Consider the following 12,188-nt stretch of genomic DNA (forward strand, 5'->3'; position numbering starts at 1 on the left):
TGATCGTTCAAGTAGCTTAAGCATGTAGGTGTTGTTGCCTAGTACACGGGATGTCGGTTCGGTGTGGTCGAGGGTGCGGCGGGATGATGGACTTTCATTTCTGCATTCGCGGTTGTTTTGGTTGTTGTGGATTTATCCAAGTTGTCTACGTCCTTTGCTCGCCCCATGCCTCCCTCCTTCCCGGTCATGTATTCTCGGCACGCGTCTTGCAGCTCGCTTATTGCATGCTTTAGTTGGCGTAGCGGTGGTGTAGATGAACAAGGGGGAAAAGGTATTCATATTTATTCGTACAAAATAGTCATGAGATGAAACTTGGATCAACGAAGATTAAAGAAAACTGAATGCAAAAACTTGAATGCTCAAGGAACCGAACGCTTCAGATGGCACTGCAATTTCCGAATGAAGCGGCACACGGCTTTACGCGGTCGTCGTGCTCACGTTTATTCCGAGCTACTGTGATAGCGCGGGCCACAAGCCACACAAGCCCCGCGCTCAGGATTAACGAGCAGACCAGGAGCAGAACGTAAGCAGCCCCGCGAAGAGCGCGATTGCCGATGGATTGCTGAGCTCTCAAGTCCGACAAGTAGTCCAGATCCAGATCTAAAGTCGAGGGAACGCGGGGCGCGCTGCAGGTGCTCATGCTCAAATCATAAAAGGCAGCTAACGAGGGCACGCGGAAATCCGTGCGATGGCAAAAGTGCACGCTGTCGGATGTGCAAACCGCGTAAAACCAGGTCGCCAACTCTCCAGTATTGGGAGTCAGGTTGTCCACGCCTTCGAGCACGGTGTGGGTGGCAGCTGCAGCGTTCGGTAACTCTGGATGCAGCCGCTTGAACGACTCTTGTGTCAAGCTGGCAAATAACGGAATGGCAATCTCCGCAAACACCTTGGTCAAGTGGGCATACGACGAGAACCATACTGTGGGAGGGGCAGATGCCTCAGATTTGCGTGAGAATAGAATTCGCAGGCATAAGCAGCGACGCTGCAACGTCGGCTCCAATCAACAGTGTTCACCGACTTACCAAAGTTGCGGACGTGCTCCGAGGGAATGTACGCAACATCTGCAAAATCGCCAACGCGGAACTTGGTCGATCCACCTCGAGTTGCCCACTCGTCGATGAGCTGGCACGCCTCGAATCGATGGGAACGCGAACCGCAATCGCTCAAAGCTCGCTTGTACATCTTGTTGAGAGCTCTCATGCCCCATGGCCGACCCCAATGGACCCAGTCTGGGTCGTTCTGGTACTTGTAGAAATGGCTCGTCCAAATCGTGTTCAATGGCATGTCGTGGAGCTGCCAGAACTTGAGGAAGACGTCGAAATGAACGTAAAGGTAACCGCGATATTCTGGGTAGCGCAGCATGATGCTTGAGAGACAGTAGTATGCGTATCTGCCCGCATAGCCATCGGGGCACACGAAATGGTTGGATTGAGGGTCGCTGGAGGGCTCCGGAATGGATAGGACGACGTGTCGGAACGCACCTCGAAAGTACTTTTCGTGGTCGTAGTACTGCGGCAATGCCTGGTTGAATTGCAGCACGAGCAGCACGTTGTTGCGAGCAAAGTAGTCATCACACGCGATCAACTGCGAGGACGAGGAGGATGACGACGACGACGACGACAGCGTTGAATCCGAGGACGTGTCTTTCTCTGTCGTCATGTTCGTTGCTGTTAATTGCCGACCAACAGCGTTCTTGATACTGAGCACACGAGTCTCACTCGACAACTGCTCCACGCGGTCGTCGTCGTCGCTGGTGGTGGTTTGCGCATGGAGGAGCTCAGCGAATTCAGAACCGGCAGCTGGGTCACCGTGACTGAGGGCGTGTCGACCGAGGCGGAACTGGGCGTCGGTGACGAATGAGTTTGGGACATGTTCGCCACCGTTCGGCAGCAACACGAACAGGCTCAGCAGAATGCATGTAAGGCAGATAAACAGCAGCAGCCATCGTCGTTGGAACAGCAGCTCCAGCTTCGACATGATGCCTCAACCACGTAGGAAAAAAAAAAAACAAAGACTGACCGACGGTTGAGGTGTCGAACGCGGAAGAACAGGTCCACAGGGAGCATTCCGACAGCATCCAGCACCGCTCCTACCGCCTCCCCGCCTCCCCCGCCTCAAGCCAGTTTGTCCAGGATATCAAAAATGTCAAGGAAACAGCTTCTATGGAAATGGAACGGAGAGGGGAAGCGTCAAATTCCATTCGAATTTGAATACGACCCGTCGACAATCAACGGTACTGGCACGGCAAACCGCGCGCACAAGCCAGCAAGCAGCTTGTGCCCGAGACAGCCTCACCCGAAGAGACAACCAGTGTGCTAGAGACCACTGAGTAGCAGAAGATCCCCACCCCCACCCCCTATCTCCAGGAAGGTGTTGGTGATGATGCTCTGACACGCGATGATGTGCTACTTTGGGAATTCGAAAGCGGTTTATTTTTATTTGGTCATCTTCGCGCATCGAATCATTTTCACTTTCTGACTCATCGCTCGTGTTGATCGTTCAAGTAGCTTAAGCATGTAGGTGTTGTTGCCTAGTACACGGGATGTCGGTTCGGTGTGGTCGAGGGTGCGGCGGGATGATGGACTTTCATTTCTGCATTCGCGGTTGTTTTGGTTGTTGTGGATTTATCCAAGTTGTCTACGTCCTTTGCTCGCCCCATGCCTCCCTCCTTCCCGGTCATGTATTCTCGGCACGCGTCTTGCAGCTCGCTTATTGCATGCTTTAGTTGGCGTAGCGGTGGTGTAGATGAACAAGGGGGAAAAGGTATTCATATTTATTCGTACAAAATAGTCATGAGATGAAACAATCACTTGGATCAACGAAGATTAAAGAAAACTGAATGCAAAAACTTGAATGCTCAAGGAACCGAACGCTTCAGATGGCACTGCAATTTCCGAATGAAGCGGCACACGGCTTTACGCGGTCGTCGTGCTCACGTTTATTCCGAGCTACTGTGATAGCGCGGGCCACAAGCCAAACAAGCGCCGCGCTCAGGATTAATGAGCAGACCAGGAGCAGAACGTAAGCAGCCCCGCGAAGAGCGCGATTGCCGATGGATTGCTGAGCTCTCAAGTCCGACATGTAATCAAAATCCAGATCCAAGGTCGATGGGAAGCGGGACGCGCTGCAGGTGCTCATGCCGAAATCATAGAAGGCAGCTAACGAGGGCACGCGGAAATCCGTGCGATGGCAAAAATGCACGCTGTCGGAAGTGCAGACCGCGTAAAACCAGGTCGCCAACTCTCCAGTATTGGGAGTCAGGTTGTCCACGCCTTCGAGCACGGTGTGGGTGGCAGCTGCAGCGTTCGGTAACTCTGGATGCAGCCGCTTGAACGACTCTTGTGTCAAGCTGGCAAATAACGGAATGGCAATCTCCGCAAACACCTTGGTCAAGTGGGCATACGACGAGAACCATACTGTGGGAGGGGCAGATGCCTCAGATTTGCGTGAGAATAGAATTAACAGGCATAAGCAGCAACGAGCGTCGGCTCCAATCAACAGTGTTCACCGACGTACCAAAGTTGCGGACGTGCTCCGAGGGAATGTACGCAACATCTGCAAAATCGCCAACGCGGAACTTGGTCGATCCACCTCGAGTTGCCCACTCGTCGATGAGCTGGCACGCCTCGAATCGATGGGAACGCGAACCGCAATCGCTCAAAGCTCGCTTGTACATCTTGTTGAGAGCTCTCATGCCCCATGGCCGACCCCAATGGACCCAGTCTGGGTCGTTCTGGTACTTGTAGAAATGGCTCGTCCAAATCGTGTTCAATGGCATGTCGTGGAGCTGCCAGAACTTGAGGAAGACGTCGAAATGAACGTAAAGGTAACCGCGATATTCTGGGTAGCGCAGCATGATGCTTGAGAGACAGTAGTATGCGTATCTGCCCGCATAGCCATCGGGGCACACGAAATGGTTGGATTGAGGGTCGCTGGAGGGCTCCGGAATGGATAGGACGACGTGTCGGAACGCACCTCGAAAGTACTGTTCGTGGTCGTAGTACTGCGGTAGCGCCTGGTTGAATTGCAGCACGAGCAGCACGTTGTTGCGAGCAAAGTAGTCATCACATGCCAGTGGCTGCGATCTGGATGCCGAAGTCGACCCCAGGGTCGTGTTTGTTGCTACGGTTGGCGCGGTTCGTCGAGTCACAGCGTTCTTGTTGTTTCGGGTCTCACTCGACGACTGCTTGATGTTGTCGTCGGCGGTAGTTTGTAGTCCAACGGTTTCAGCGCCGAGAGCTGGATCGCTATGACTCAGGGCATGTCGACCGAGGCGGGACTGGAAGTCGACGATTAGGTTTGTTTCGTGGCCGGTTTCCGCTCCGCCGTATGGCAGTAGGGCGAACAGACTCAGTAGAATGCATGCAAGACAGACAGACAACAATATCCATCGACGTTGGAACAACAGTTCCAGCCTCGACATGATGGAAAGTTGAGAAAAACGAAGACTGACCGGGAACTGGGTTCGATCCGGAACATTCAGGCCGTCTAACCACCAGCCCCCTTCGCGCCCGCCCCAGGCCAGTTGTCCTGCTCGTTGAATTGCTCCACTGAGGAACACTAATGTCGAGCAAACAGTTTCTGTGGAGTGCAATGATACAGTCCAAGCACATAGCGATGGTGTGAAATCCGCTCGAATGTGATTGGTCGCATGCCCAATCCAACCAGCTACAAGCCTATCTTATCGCCAAACCGCTCGCGCAAGGCCAGCCACTTGTGCCAGAACACAACTGGGCACCACTGGCCCGTGCAAGGTGCTGCGAGTGTCGATCGGGTGACAGAATGACCAGAGGAGTTGTTGATGCCTCATCGTGAAACCGGAACATCTGAAGCTATTCTATGCGAACTGCTTGGTTGTTGTCAATTTTGTGTCATCATCGCGCATGCTTGGTGGGTGAAAAAATCTCACGCGTGTCCAAGAACGTCCAAAGTGTGGGTGTGGTCAAAACATTCAGCTCGGGGCGGCAACCTCGACTGCCATCCCTCGTTCACTGTTACTGCGACGCTCCCTCTTTCGTAGGTTGGATTGCGGCGTGCTTGAGGTGAGCTGGACCTGGTTATCAGGCGGCAAGAACGACTGCCATTCCTTTTGGTCATGCTACAGTACATTCTTGGGGAGTCGAGGCTGTGTTTTGTTGTTCTTGCTTTTTCTTGGTACCTGTGTGGTGATATTGCCTCAAGCAAGACCGATCCACCAGAACAGTGCGCAAGCAGCCCCTTCATTGCAGAGTAGAGTGGCTTGGGAAGAAAAACAGCTTGAAACACCTGCTTTATTTTCATTTGTCTCAGTGCTCCGCCAATAGCAATCCAGCAGAGTCCAAACTTTCGATCGCTGTTTCAAACGGCTCTTCAGCCCGTCTTGATGCCGTTCAACAACAAGGCTTCTCACAGCAGTTTGAGTGCTGCCGACTTACACTGTAGAGAGGCACAGTGGGTCGGACACGCGAAAGTGGGGGTCCCGGAGAGTGTGAGCGTGGAACCTCGACCAGGTTGGGAGCGATCTCCCACAACAACAAAGAACGCTGGAAGTTCTCAATGTTGCTTGTTCCCTAATTTGTACAAGCCGCCCCCGCAACTCTCGTTCTTGCGATACCCTCAGGAAACGTCCTTGCAGAACATTTATTATTGCATGCTCCAGTATTTGGCTCCGTTAATGTGTTTCAGCAGAGTGTCGTTTGTTTGTCTCGTTGTTGTGGATTTGGATTTTTGGTTTTGGGCTGACTCACTGTGTTTGGTCTGCCTCCTCCATTGATGATTCTTATTTCCACGTTGTCATGATAACAAGCAAAAAAAAAACCTCCCTCTTTCTCAGACGTTGATCACCGACTTGACTTTGAGCATTTCGGTTGTTGGCAAATGGAAATGACTGACGAGCATTGCATCCAAGAATAGCAACGCGTTTCGTCAGTCTTTCAATATTCAATCCCTTTCACTCTTCCGTTTCACTTTGTGTTTGTTGTGGGGTCAGTCGACAACGCTGCAACATCATCCTTGGACTTGACGAGAATCCAAACCGAAAACAAAAACAAAAAGGAAATCAAAACCCATGGCAGTGCGGCGACGACCAACGAAAGCGCGGGCGAACGAGCCGGAACGAAGGAGACCAAGGCCGAATCCGACCGATGACGCGAACGGTCAATCCCAAGCTCAATCCCAAACCCAAGCTCAGGCTCAGGCTCAGGCCCAGCCCCACTTGAATGCTCAGCAGACGCGGTTTGGACAGCAGCCGCATGCTCAGCCGCCGCCGCTGCTGCAGCGCCCGCGCAGACTCGCCCAGCAGTTGCGTCACTTGCCGCCACGTATTGCCTTCACCGCACGGCCGCCGACGCCGCCAATGGACGACGACTACGACGAGCACTTGCATCAACACCAACACCTGCTGCGTCGCTCGGTCGACCGTCCGGCATTGTGGCCTGCCCGTGGCCGTAGCAGTCAACGCCCGCGAACGTTGAACGCCGCCAATCGCCCCGCTCATGCTCCGTCCTCGTCGTCGCCCGATTGCAATGAGGACGGGTGTCCTGAGGACGAGATGGGGCTGCAAGACGAGCTGCAGGCGCAAGCCCAGCAATACGAGCTGCAGTTGGTGCTGCAGGAGCAGTGGGAAACGCCGACAGTACAGCTAATGCGTGGCTCGAGTCCAACTCTTGCTGTCGACGAGCAGGCAATCTTGCGTCCGGAAGACATGTTTGAGCTCGACGACGACGTCGCAATCATGGAGCAAGACACAACTGTCGCACAACACCTTGCAGCAGAGACGTCTGGCACGGCGTTGGATCGAATGCTCGCTGGCGCCTCGTCAATGCCCGCGGTGATTGTCATGCCGATGACATTCGATGGAGATTCCAACTGGGCTGACACTATGCCCGACAACTTGGTCGTCACCGGCAACAGTGGTGAGACTTTGCGGGTTATGAGTGGTAGCTCAGACCCCGAAAGCGAACCGACCGGGTTGGGCGTGCTGGCCGAGTTTGAGTTGTTGGACAACTCCTTTGCCATGGCCAACACCTCGTTGATTGAGAACTCCATGGAGAATGTATTGTCGGCACTGTTAGGGCCTGCGGCAGACATGCATTCCAGCACCTCGGCTGCTGCTGCTGGGCACCTGCTTTCATCGTCCATCGACTTCAACGTCGACAGCCTGTTTGGCACCGCAGGCTTGTGCACGAGTGCCAAGGATGCTGCTGCCTTGGACCGCGTGGAACCGGTTGCAGTGGTGTTGAACCACGCGTTCTGCCACAATGCGGCAGCACTTCCGCTCCTGTCAACCACAGCAGACAAGCAAGCTGCATGTCGGCCGCGATCGCCGGTCGTGGCGGAAGACCTGGACTCGAGCGTAGCGCGAAAGCGCCATTGCTCCACTCACGCTCGTGACACTTCTCAAGTCTCCAACGACGATGCTGGACTGCAGGTACAAGCATCCAACGAAACGGACTGTTTTCCGCTGCTTCCGCTGCCAGAAGTCGGCTTGCTTCTTGCTGGCCTTGACAATGCTTGGCTCGAGCAGCTAGAGCCCCAGCACGAGCAAGAGCCTCTTGACAAGGCAACCACTAGCATGGAGGACGACGGATCCGGCGTTGGAATGCTCGGTTCTGCCTGGTCGCGCGTCTCCACTGGAGTCACCCCCGACAATCAGCAGAACGGCACGACTTTGGCTCAAAGCAGCGGCAACAACAACAACAACAACAACAACAAAAGCAGCAGCAGCAGCACCTGTATTCATGAATCTCCTGCTGGTGCACCTGGAAAACATGCACCCATCCAGGCGATCGACGACTCAATCGCTGCAACACATTTGTTGGACATTACCGACCTGCTCAACTCGCTCGACGGCTACGTTGGGTTGAATGATAGTGCTGCTGAAGATGTAACCACCGACCGTCCACCGCACGCAACCTCGCAACCTCGGAGCAACATTTTGCTTCGCCAGCCACGACTGCCAGCCCAGCATCAGCCAAGCCTCGCAAGCCCAAGTCACCCGCGCGGCGCGAACGCAATCGGGTTGCGGCTGTACGGTGTCGGGAGCGGCACCGCTCTGAAATGCAAGCTATGGCGGCGTCGGAGCAACAGCTTCTCGAGAGCTCCCAGCAGTTGCAGCAGGAAATGAAGCGACTCATGCAGCAAGCCCTTGCTCTTGAGCACACACTGCTGCACCACCAGTGCACCAATGCACGAGGGGGCCTGACTCCGCGCGAAGTTGAGCAGCTCTCGATCGACTTGCGAGCTGTCCATGCAGGCACATATGTCGAGCCGCAGGACCTCGGCGACTCAAACGCTGCTCCTGCTGCTTCACGCGAGTCCGCTCCGCCTCGCAGCTCTGCAGTCGCAGCACTTCGCTCTTCCATCCTTCACAAGCGTCGCAGTGCAGCTCAACCCTCGCCGCCAGCAGGGCCAGAATCGGAAGTCGGTCACGTTAGCTCTCGAAATGCTGCAATCCCGCAACCGCCGCCGCAACCAAAACGCCTGTCTGCCAAACTCTCCAAGAAGCAGCAGATTGGTGGGTGATGCGTGTCCATTTGTTAGTCTGTCAATACATTAAGATGTTTCATGTTAAACAGTCTCACAGAAACCAAATACCAATTGTTTGTAAAGTGTTGTCAAAGGCTAGAAAGAAAAAAAAAGAACGCGTTGACATGACATTGATTATTGAAGAACAAAATGAAAGCAAGGAATCAGGTTCATAAGTTTGTATTAATAAGAAAGGGGGGGGGGGTGAAATAAGCGTTAACAGAAGGGGGGGCGGGGAAGGCCAAGGCAAACAGGCACAACAAAGCCACGCAAGCAAAAGGCAAAAAAAAAAAAAGGATTGAAAGCAGCAAAAAAACATCGACCCAAACGAAAAGAGGGAACAGAAAGGGGAGACGGTTTGTTTTGTCAAAACAAAAAAACCTAATCAGCAGCAAAAAGCCTCGCAAAAAGAATGCAGAGGGGGAGGGGGGGGGGGGAAACGCCACTTGCTTGTTGCCACTCGAGCCAGTTTAGAGCAGGTTGCGGTGGGACTCCGAGTTGACGTACATGAGCTTGGGCTTGGGGAAGCCGTTGAAGGTCGAGGAGGCAGCGACAGTGTAGGCGCCCATGTCCTCAAAGTAGAGCCAGTCGCCGATGGCAAGCTCGGGCAGACGGCCAGTCTTGGTGATGCAGTCCATCGAGTCGCAGGTGGGGCCCCAGATGGAGCAGGCAAAGCCAGACTCGGCGCGCTCCTCGGAATCCGACTCAGAGTCAGAGTCCATGGCGACGACGCCGAGGTTGCCGCTGACGAGGACGCGGGGCGCAACAACAGCGTGGTCGAACAGAATGCAGTTGAACGAGCCATAGACACCGTCGTTCACATAGTACATGAAGGTGGGGGCGCCATCGGCAGCGCGACCCTGGGCGGCAGCCATGGCGGCGGCAGCAGCGGCAGCGGGGCAGGCCGAGGCCGAGGCCATGGCGGCCTGGTTGGCAGCGCTGTTGGCGTCGTTGGTCTCGCCGTTGGTGGTGGGGAGGACGATCGTGCGCTTGGCAACAACGCTGACGGCCAGGGTGTGCGAAGCAGAGACAAAGTAGCGGCCAGGCTCGGCGATAATGTGCAAGTCCTTGTTCTCGGCAGCGGGGAAGTGCTTGTCGAGGGCGACGCGGAGAACCGAGGCAATGTCGTCAAACTTGACGTTGACGTTGTCCGAGCCGGGGAAGCCGCCGCCCAGGTCGAGCAGGTTGAACTTGAAGCCAAGCTCGGCGCCAATGTTAAAGACGGTCTTGGCGACGGCGACAGCGTCGGCAAAGGCCTGGGCGTCAAAGCAGCCAGAGCCAACGTGGTAGCTGACACCAACAACGTCGAGCTCGAGGTCCTTGGCGAGCTGGAGCATGTGCGGGACGCGGGCAAGCGCGGCGCCAAACTTGAGGCCAAGGTTGCAGATCGAGCGCGAGTTGTCCGTGAGCACGCGGAGGACGAGGCGCGCGTTGGGGTAGAGCTCCTTCATCTTGTGCAGCTCGTGCTCGTTGTCGAACGTCATCATGCGGACGTTGTTCTGCGAGGCAAACTTGACGTGCGAGGCCATCTTGCAGGGGTGGGCATAGATGATGCGGTCGGCGGGGACGCCCATCTTGAGGACAGTGTCCATCTCGGCCTTCGAGGCGCAGTCAAAGCCAGTGCCGAGCTTGGCAAGCAGCTTGAGGATGGTCTTGTCGCCGTTGCACTTGACGGCATAGAAGGGGTCTACGCGAGGCAAGGCCGCAACCCACTGGTCATATTTGCGGGCAACCTGGCCGACGTCGATAATGTAAAAGGGTTCATGGTCCTCAGAGTCAGCAGCGTGGGCACGGAGGAGCTTGGGGATGGAGGTTCCGGAGGCGATCGGGGTGATCGGGGGCAACTCAAAGTTGTCGGTGGCGGTGGTGGTGGTCGTGTCGGCGAAAAGACCACCCTTCATCAGGGTCGTAGTGGTAGGCTTGGTGGTGCTGCTGTAACAGTGGGGATAAGAAGGAGAAGGAAGAAGGAAGGGAAATGAGTATGTTCATGGCAATTGCAGAGAGAAAAGGAGGTCAATCAAAGCTACACACAAAGCAGCAGCAGCAACGGGAGCGGGCAGGGCGCGAATGGCAGACAGCTTTAGCGATGGAGTAGCGAAAAGCGCCAGAAAAAATGAAGAGTGATTTCGAAAACAGAATCAAGCGTCGGTCGAATTTAAAGCGATTGTGACGAAAAAGAAGAAATAGCAAAGAAGCACAGAAAAAGCAAAGAAGCAAAGAAGAAAGAAAAAAAAAAAAAAAAAGCTGCGCACTTTTGTAAAGTTTTTTTTTTTTTTTTTTTTTTGCCTCAAAGCCAAAAAATAAAAAAAATTCAAAGCCAATGGAAAATTGAAAAATCTCAAAGCCAATTCTTCAAAGCCACAAAATGCGCTTTTTTTCTTTTTTTTTTTTTTTTGGTTTCTTTTTTTTGTCGAGTGCACGCGGTTTGAATGATGAAATGTCGCCGTGTGGCTGAACGAACATAGCGCTTGCATTACCTGTCAATGGCGGCGGAAGGAGTGGGGGTAGAGGTGGCAAAATCAACAACCATCAGGGTAGAGTGCTTTTTGGGAGAGAGGGGGGAAAGGGAAAAAAGATGAACGCGGAGAGTTCTGGCGAGTAAAGCTTTTGGTGCTTGGGATGCAAGAGGCCGGGCGGGGTTTGGCGAGGCGTTGGTGTGTGTCCTGCAAGCGGCACAAAAGCAAACAGATGGAAGGAAGAGGGGAAATGTGAGCCAAGCAGAACGATGCGACAGCAACAGTCCGAAGAACACAACAACAATCAAAAGCGAGCGTTCGGCAGCGCGGTTTTTTCTTTTAATTTGCTCCGGCAAGCCACATTGGGCTGCTGAACTCAAAGATCCACGCATGGCAAACCTTGCGCGAGTCAAGCCTTGCGATGCGCGTCACAAAAACGCAGGATGGGACGAAGAGGAAGCGCGAAAGAATTGAATAAAAAAATTAAAATTAAAAAAAAAAGGCCCACGCGTTTCATTTGTGCCAAACCAGCTGCCACACCACAACACCACTCCACCACAAGGTGCGTGACACCGAAAGAAGCAGTGCCAGAGCCTGCGAGTGTGGAATGACACTAGGATGTGCTGTACAGCCATTGGAAAGCAATTGGTGAAACAAGCTGAAAGGGCAGAAGAACTGGTGGGGACGAGAAAGAGAAAGAGCAAGAGCAAGTGATTCTGAAGAAACCAACCGAAAACAAGAGTGATTCGTTGTGCTTTGTTCGATTTCGAGTTTTGAGTTTGGTTGATATCAACCAAACCGTGAGTGGTGAAATGCTGCGCTGTTGTGTCGTTAGGCAGAGCTGTGGAGAATGTCGCTTCTTGGTTGAACTACTGATTGGCAACGTGTCCAACATTCAGGATGGAATTGCCGCTTTGGACATGATCGGAAGCGCCCTTTTGCAGCAATACATAGTAGAACAGCACACGTCGTCGTCATAGAGCCAAGAATGGACAGTCGTGGCCGGCGGTTTGGATCAAGACAGCCTCACCCATTTTACCTTTCCACCCACCCTCCCTCCTTGCCCTCGTTGTTCCACTGCAGTGCAAAGTCTGAACGGGGAAAACATGAAGATGCAAGAATCGTACTTGAGCTTATAAAGTACAGAAGGAAAAAAAAAACACATAGATCGAATAACAGCACAACAAACCAAAGATAAATGCGAAAGAGCGTTGCATTATACCGCTA

The 12,188-nt window shown here is 53.7% G+C and overlaps 4 protein-coding genes across 5 annotated transcripts; 1 reads left to right on the forward strand and 3 right to left on the reverse strand.

Moving 5' to 3' along the window:
* Positions 1 to 314: 314 nt before the first annotated feature.
* On the reverse strand, positions 315 to 2,011 carry CAOG_08289 (hypothetical protein). Its single transcript, XM_004363215.2, has 2 exons — positions 1,023 to 2,011; positions 315 to 918 (listed from the first exon to the last, which is right to left on the reverse strand). Exons 1-2 carry the CDS (start codon positions 1,975 to 1,977, stop codon positions 377 to 379), a joined length of 1,497 nt encoding a protein of 498 aa, XP_004363272.2. The 5' UTR covers positions 1,978 to 2,011; the 3' UTR covers positions 315 to 376.
* An 863-nt stretch (positions 2,012 to 2,874) lies between these two features.
* Positions 2,875 to 4,423, reverse strand: CAOG_08290 (hypothetical protein; the record flags this gene model as incomplete). The annotated part of the gene is made up of 2 exons (XM_004363216.1): positions 2,875 to 3,416; positions 3,517 to 4,423. 2 exons carry the CDS (start codon positions 4,421 to 4,423, stop codon positions 2,875 to 2,877), a joined length of 1,449 nt encoding a protein of 482 aa, XP_004363273.1.
* A 1,623-nt stretch (positions 4,424 to 6,046) lies between these two features.
* On the forward strand, positions 6,047 to 8,502 carry CAOG_08291 (hypothetical protein; the record flags this gene model as incomplete). The annotated part of the gene is made up of 2 exons (XM_004363217.2): positions 6,047 to 7,850; positions 7,928 to 8,502. The coding sequence occupies 2 exons, from the start codon at positions 6,047 to 6,049 to the stop codon at positions 8,500 to 8,502; spliced, it is 2,379 nt and encodes a 792-aa protein (XP_004363274.2).
* Positions 8,503 to 8,891: 389 nt separating this feature from the next.
* Positions 8,892 to 11,713, reverse strand: CAOG_08292. Of its 2 annotated transcripts, XM_011272623.1 has the most exons (3): positions 11,692 to 11,713; positions 10,983 to 11,168; positions 8,892 to 10,437 (listed from the first exon to the last, which is right to left on the reverse strand). In XM_011272623.1, the coding sequence occupies exons 2-3, from the start codon at positions 11,033 to 11,035 to the stop codon at positions 8,976 to 8,978; spliced, it is 1,515 nt and encodes a 504-aa protein (XP_011270925.1). In that variant the 5' UTR covers positions 11,036 to 11,168; positions 11,692 to 11,713; the 3' UTR covers positions 8,892 to 8,975. The 2 variants fall into 2 exon arrangements, with proteins under 2 accessions (XP_011270925.1, XP_004363275.2); XM_004363218.2 differs by lacking the exon at positions 11,692 to 11,713 and having other exon boundaries at positions 10,983 to 11,202.
* Positions 11,714 to 12,188: the final 475 nt, after the last annotated feature.

This window comes from Capsaspora owczarzaki, assembly GCF_000151315.2.
Source record: "Capsaspora owczarzaki ATCC 30864 unplaced genomic scaffold supercont2.25, whole genome shotgun sequence".
NCBI classification, from domain to species: Eukaryota; class Filasterea; order Ministeriida; family Capsasporidae; genus Capsaspora; species Capsaspora owczarzaki.

What these genes read in the sequence shown, in the direction of transcription:
- CAOG_08289 (XM_004363215.2), bottom strand. Translation starts at nt 1,977, where the DNA reads ATGTCGAAGCTGGAGCTGCTGTTCCAACGACGATGGCTGCTGCTGTTT. An exon ending in GGAGCACGTCCGCAACTTTG is followed by an intron (nt 919 to 1,022) that starts GTAAGTCGGTGA and finishes CCCCTCCCACAG; the next exon opens with TATGGTTCTCGTCGTATGCC.
- CAOG_08292 (XM_011272623.1), bottom strand. Translation starts at nt 11,035, where the DNA reads ATGGTTGTTGATTTTGCCACCTCTACCCCCACTCCTTCCGCCGCCATT. An exon ending in CCTTCCGCCGCCATTGACAG is followed by an intron (nt 10,438 to 10,982) that starts GTAATGCAAGCG and finishes CCACTGTTACAG; the next exon opens with CAGCACCACCAAGCCTACCA.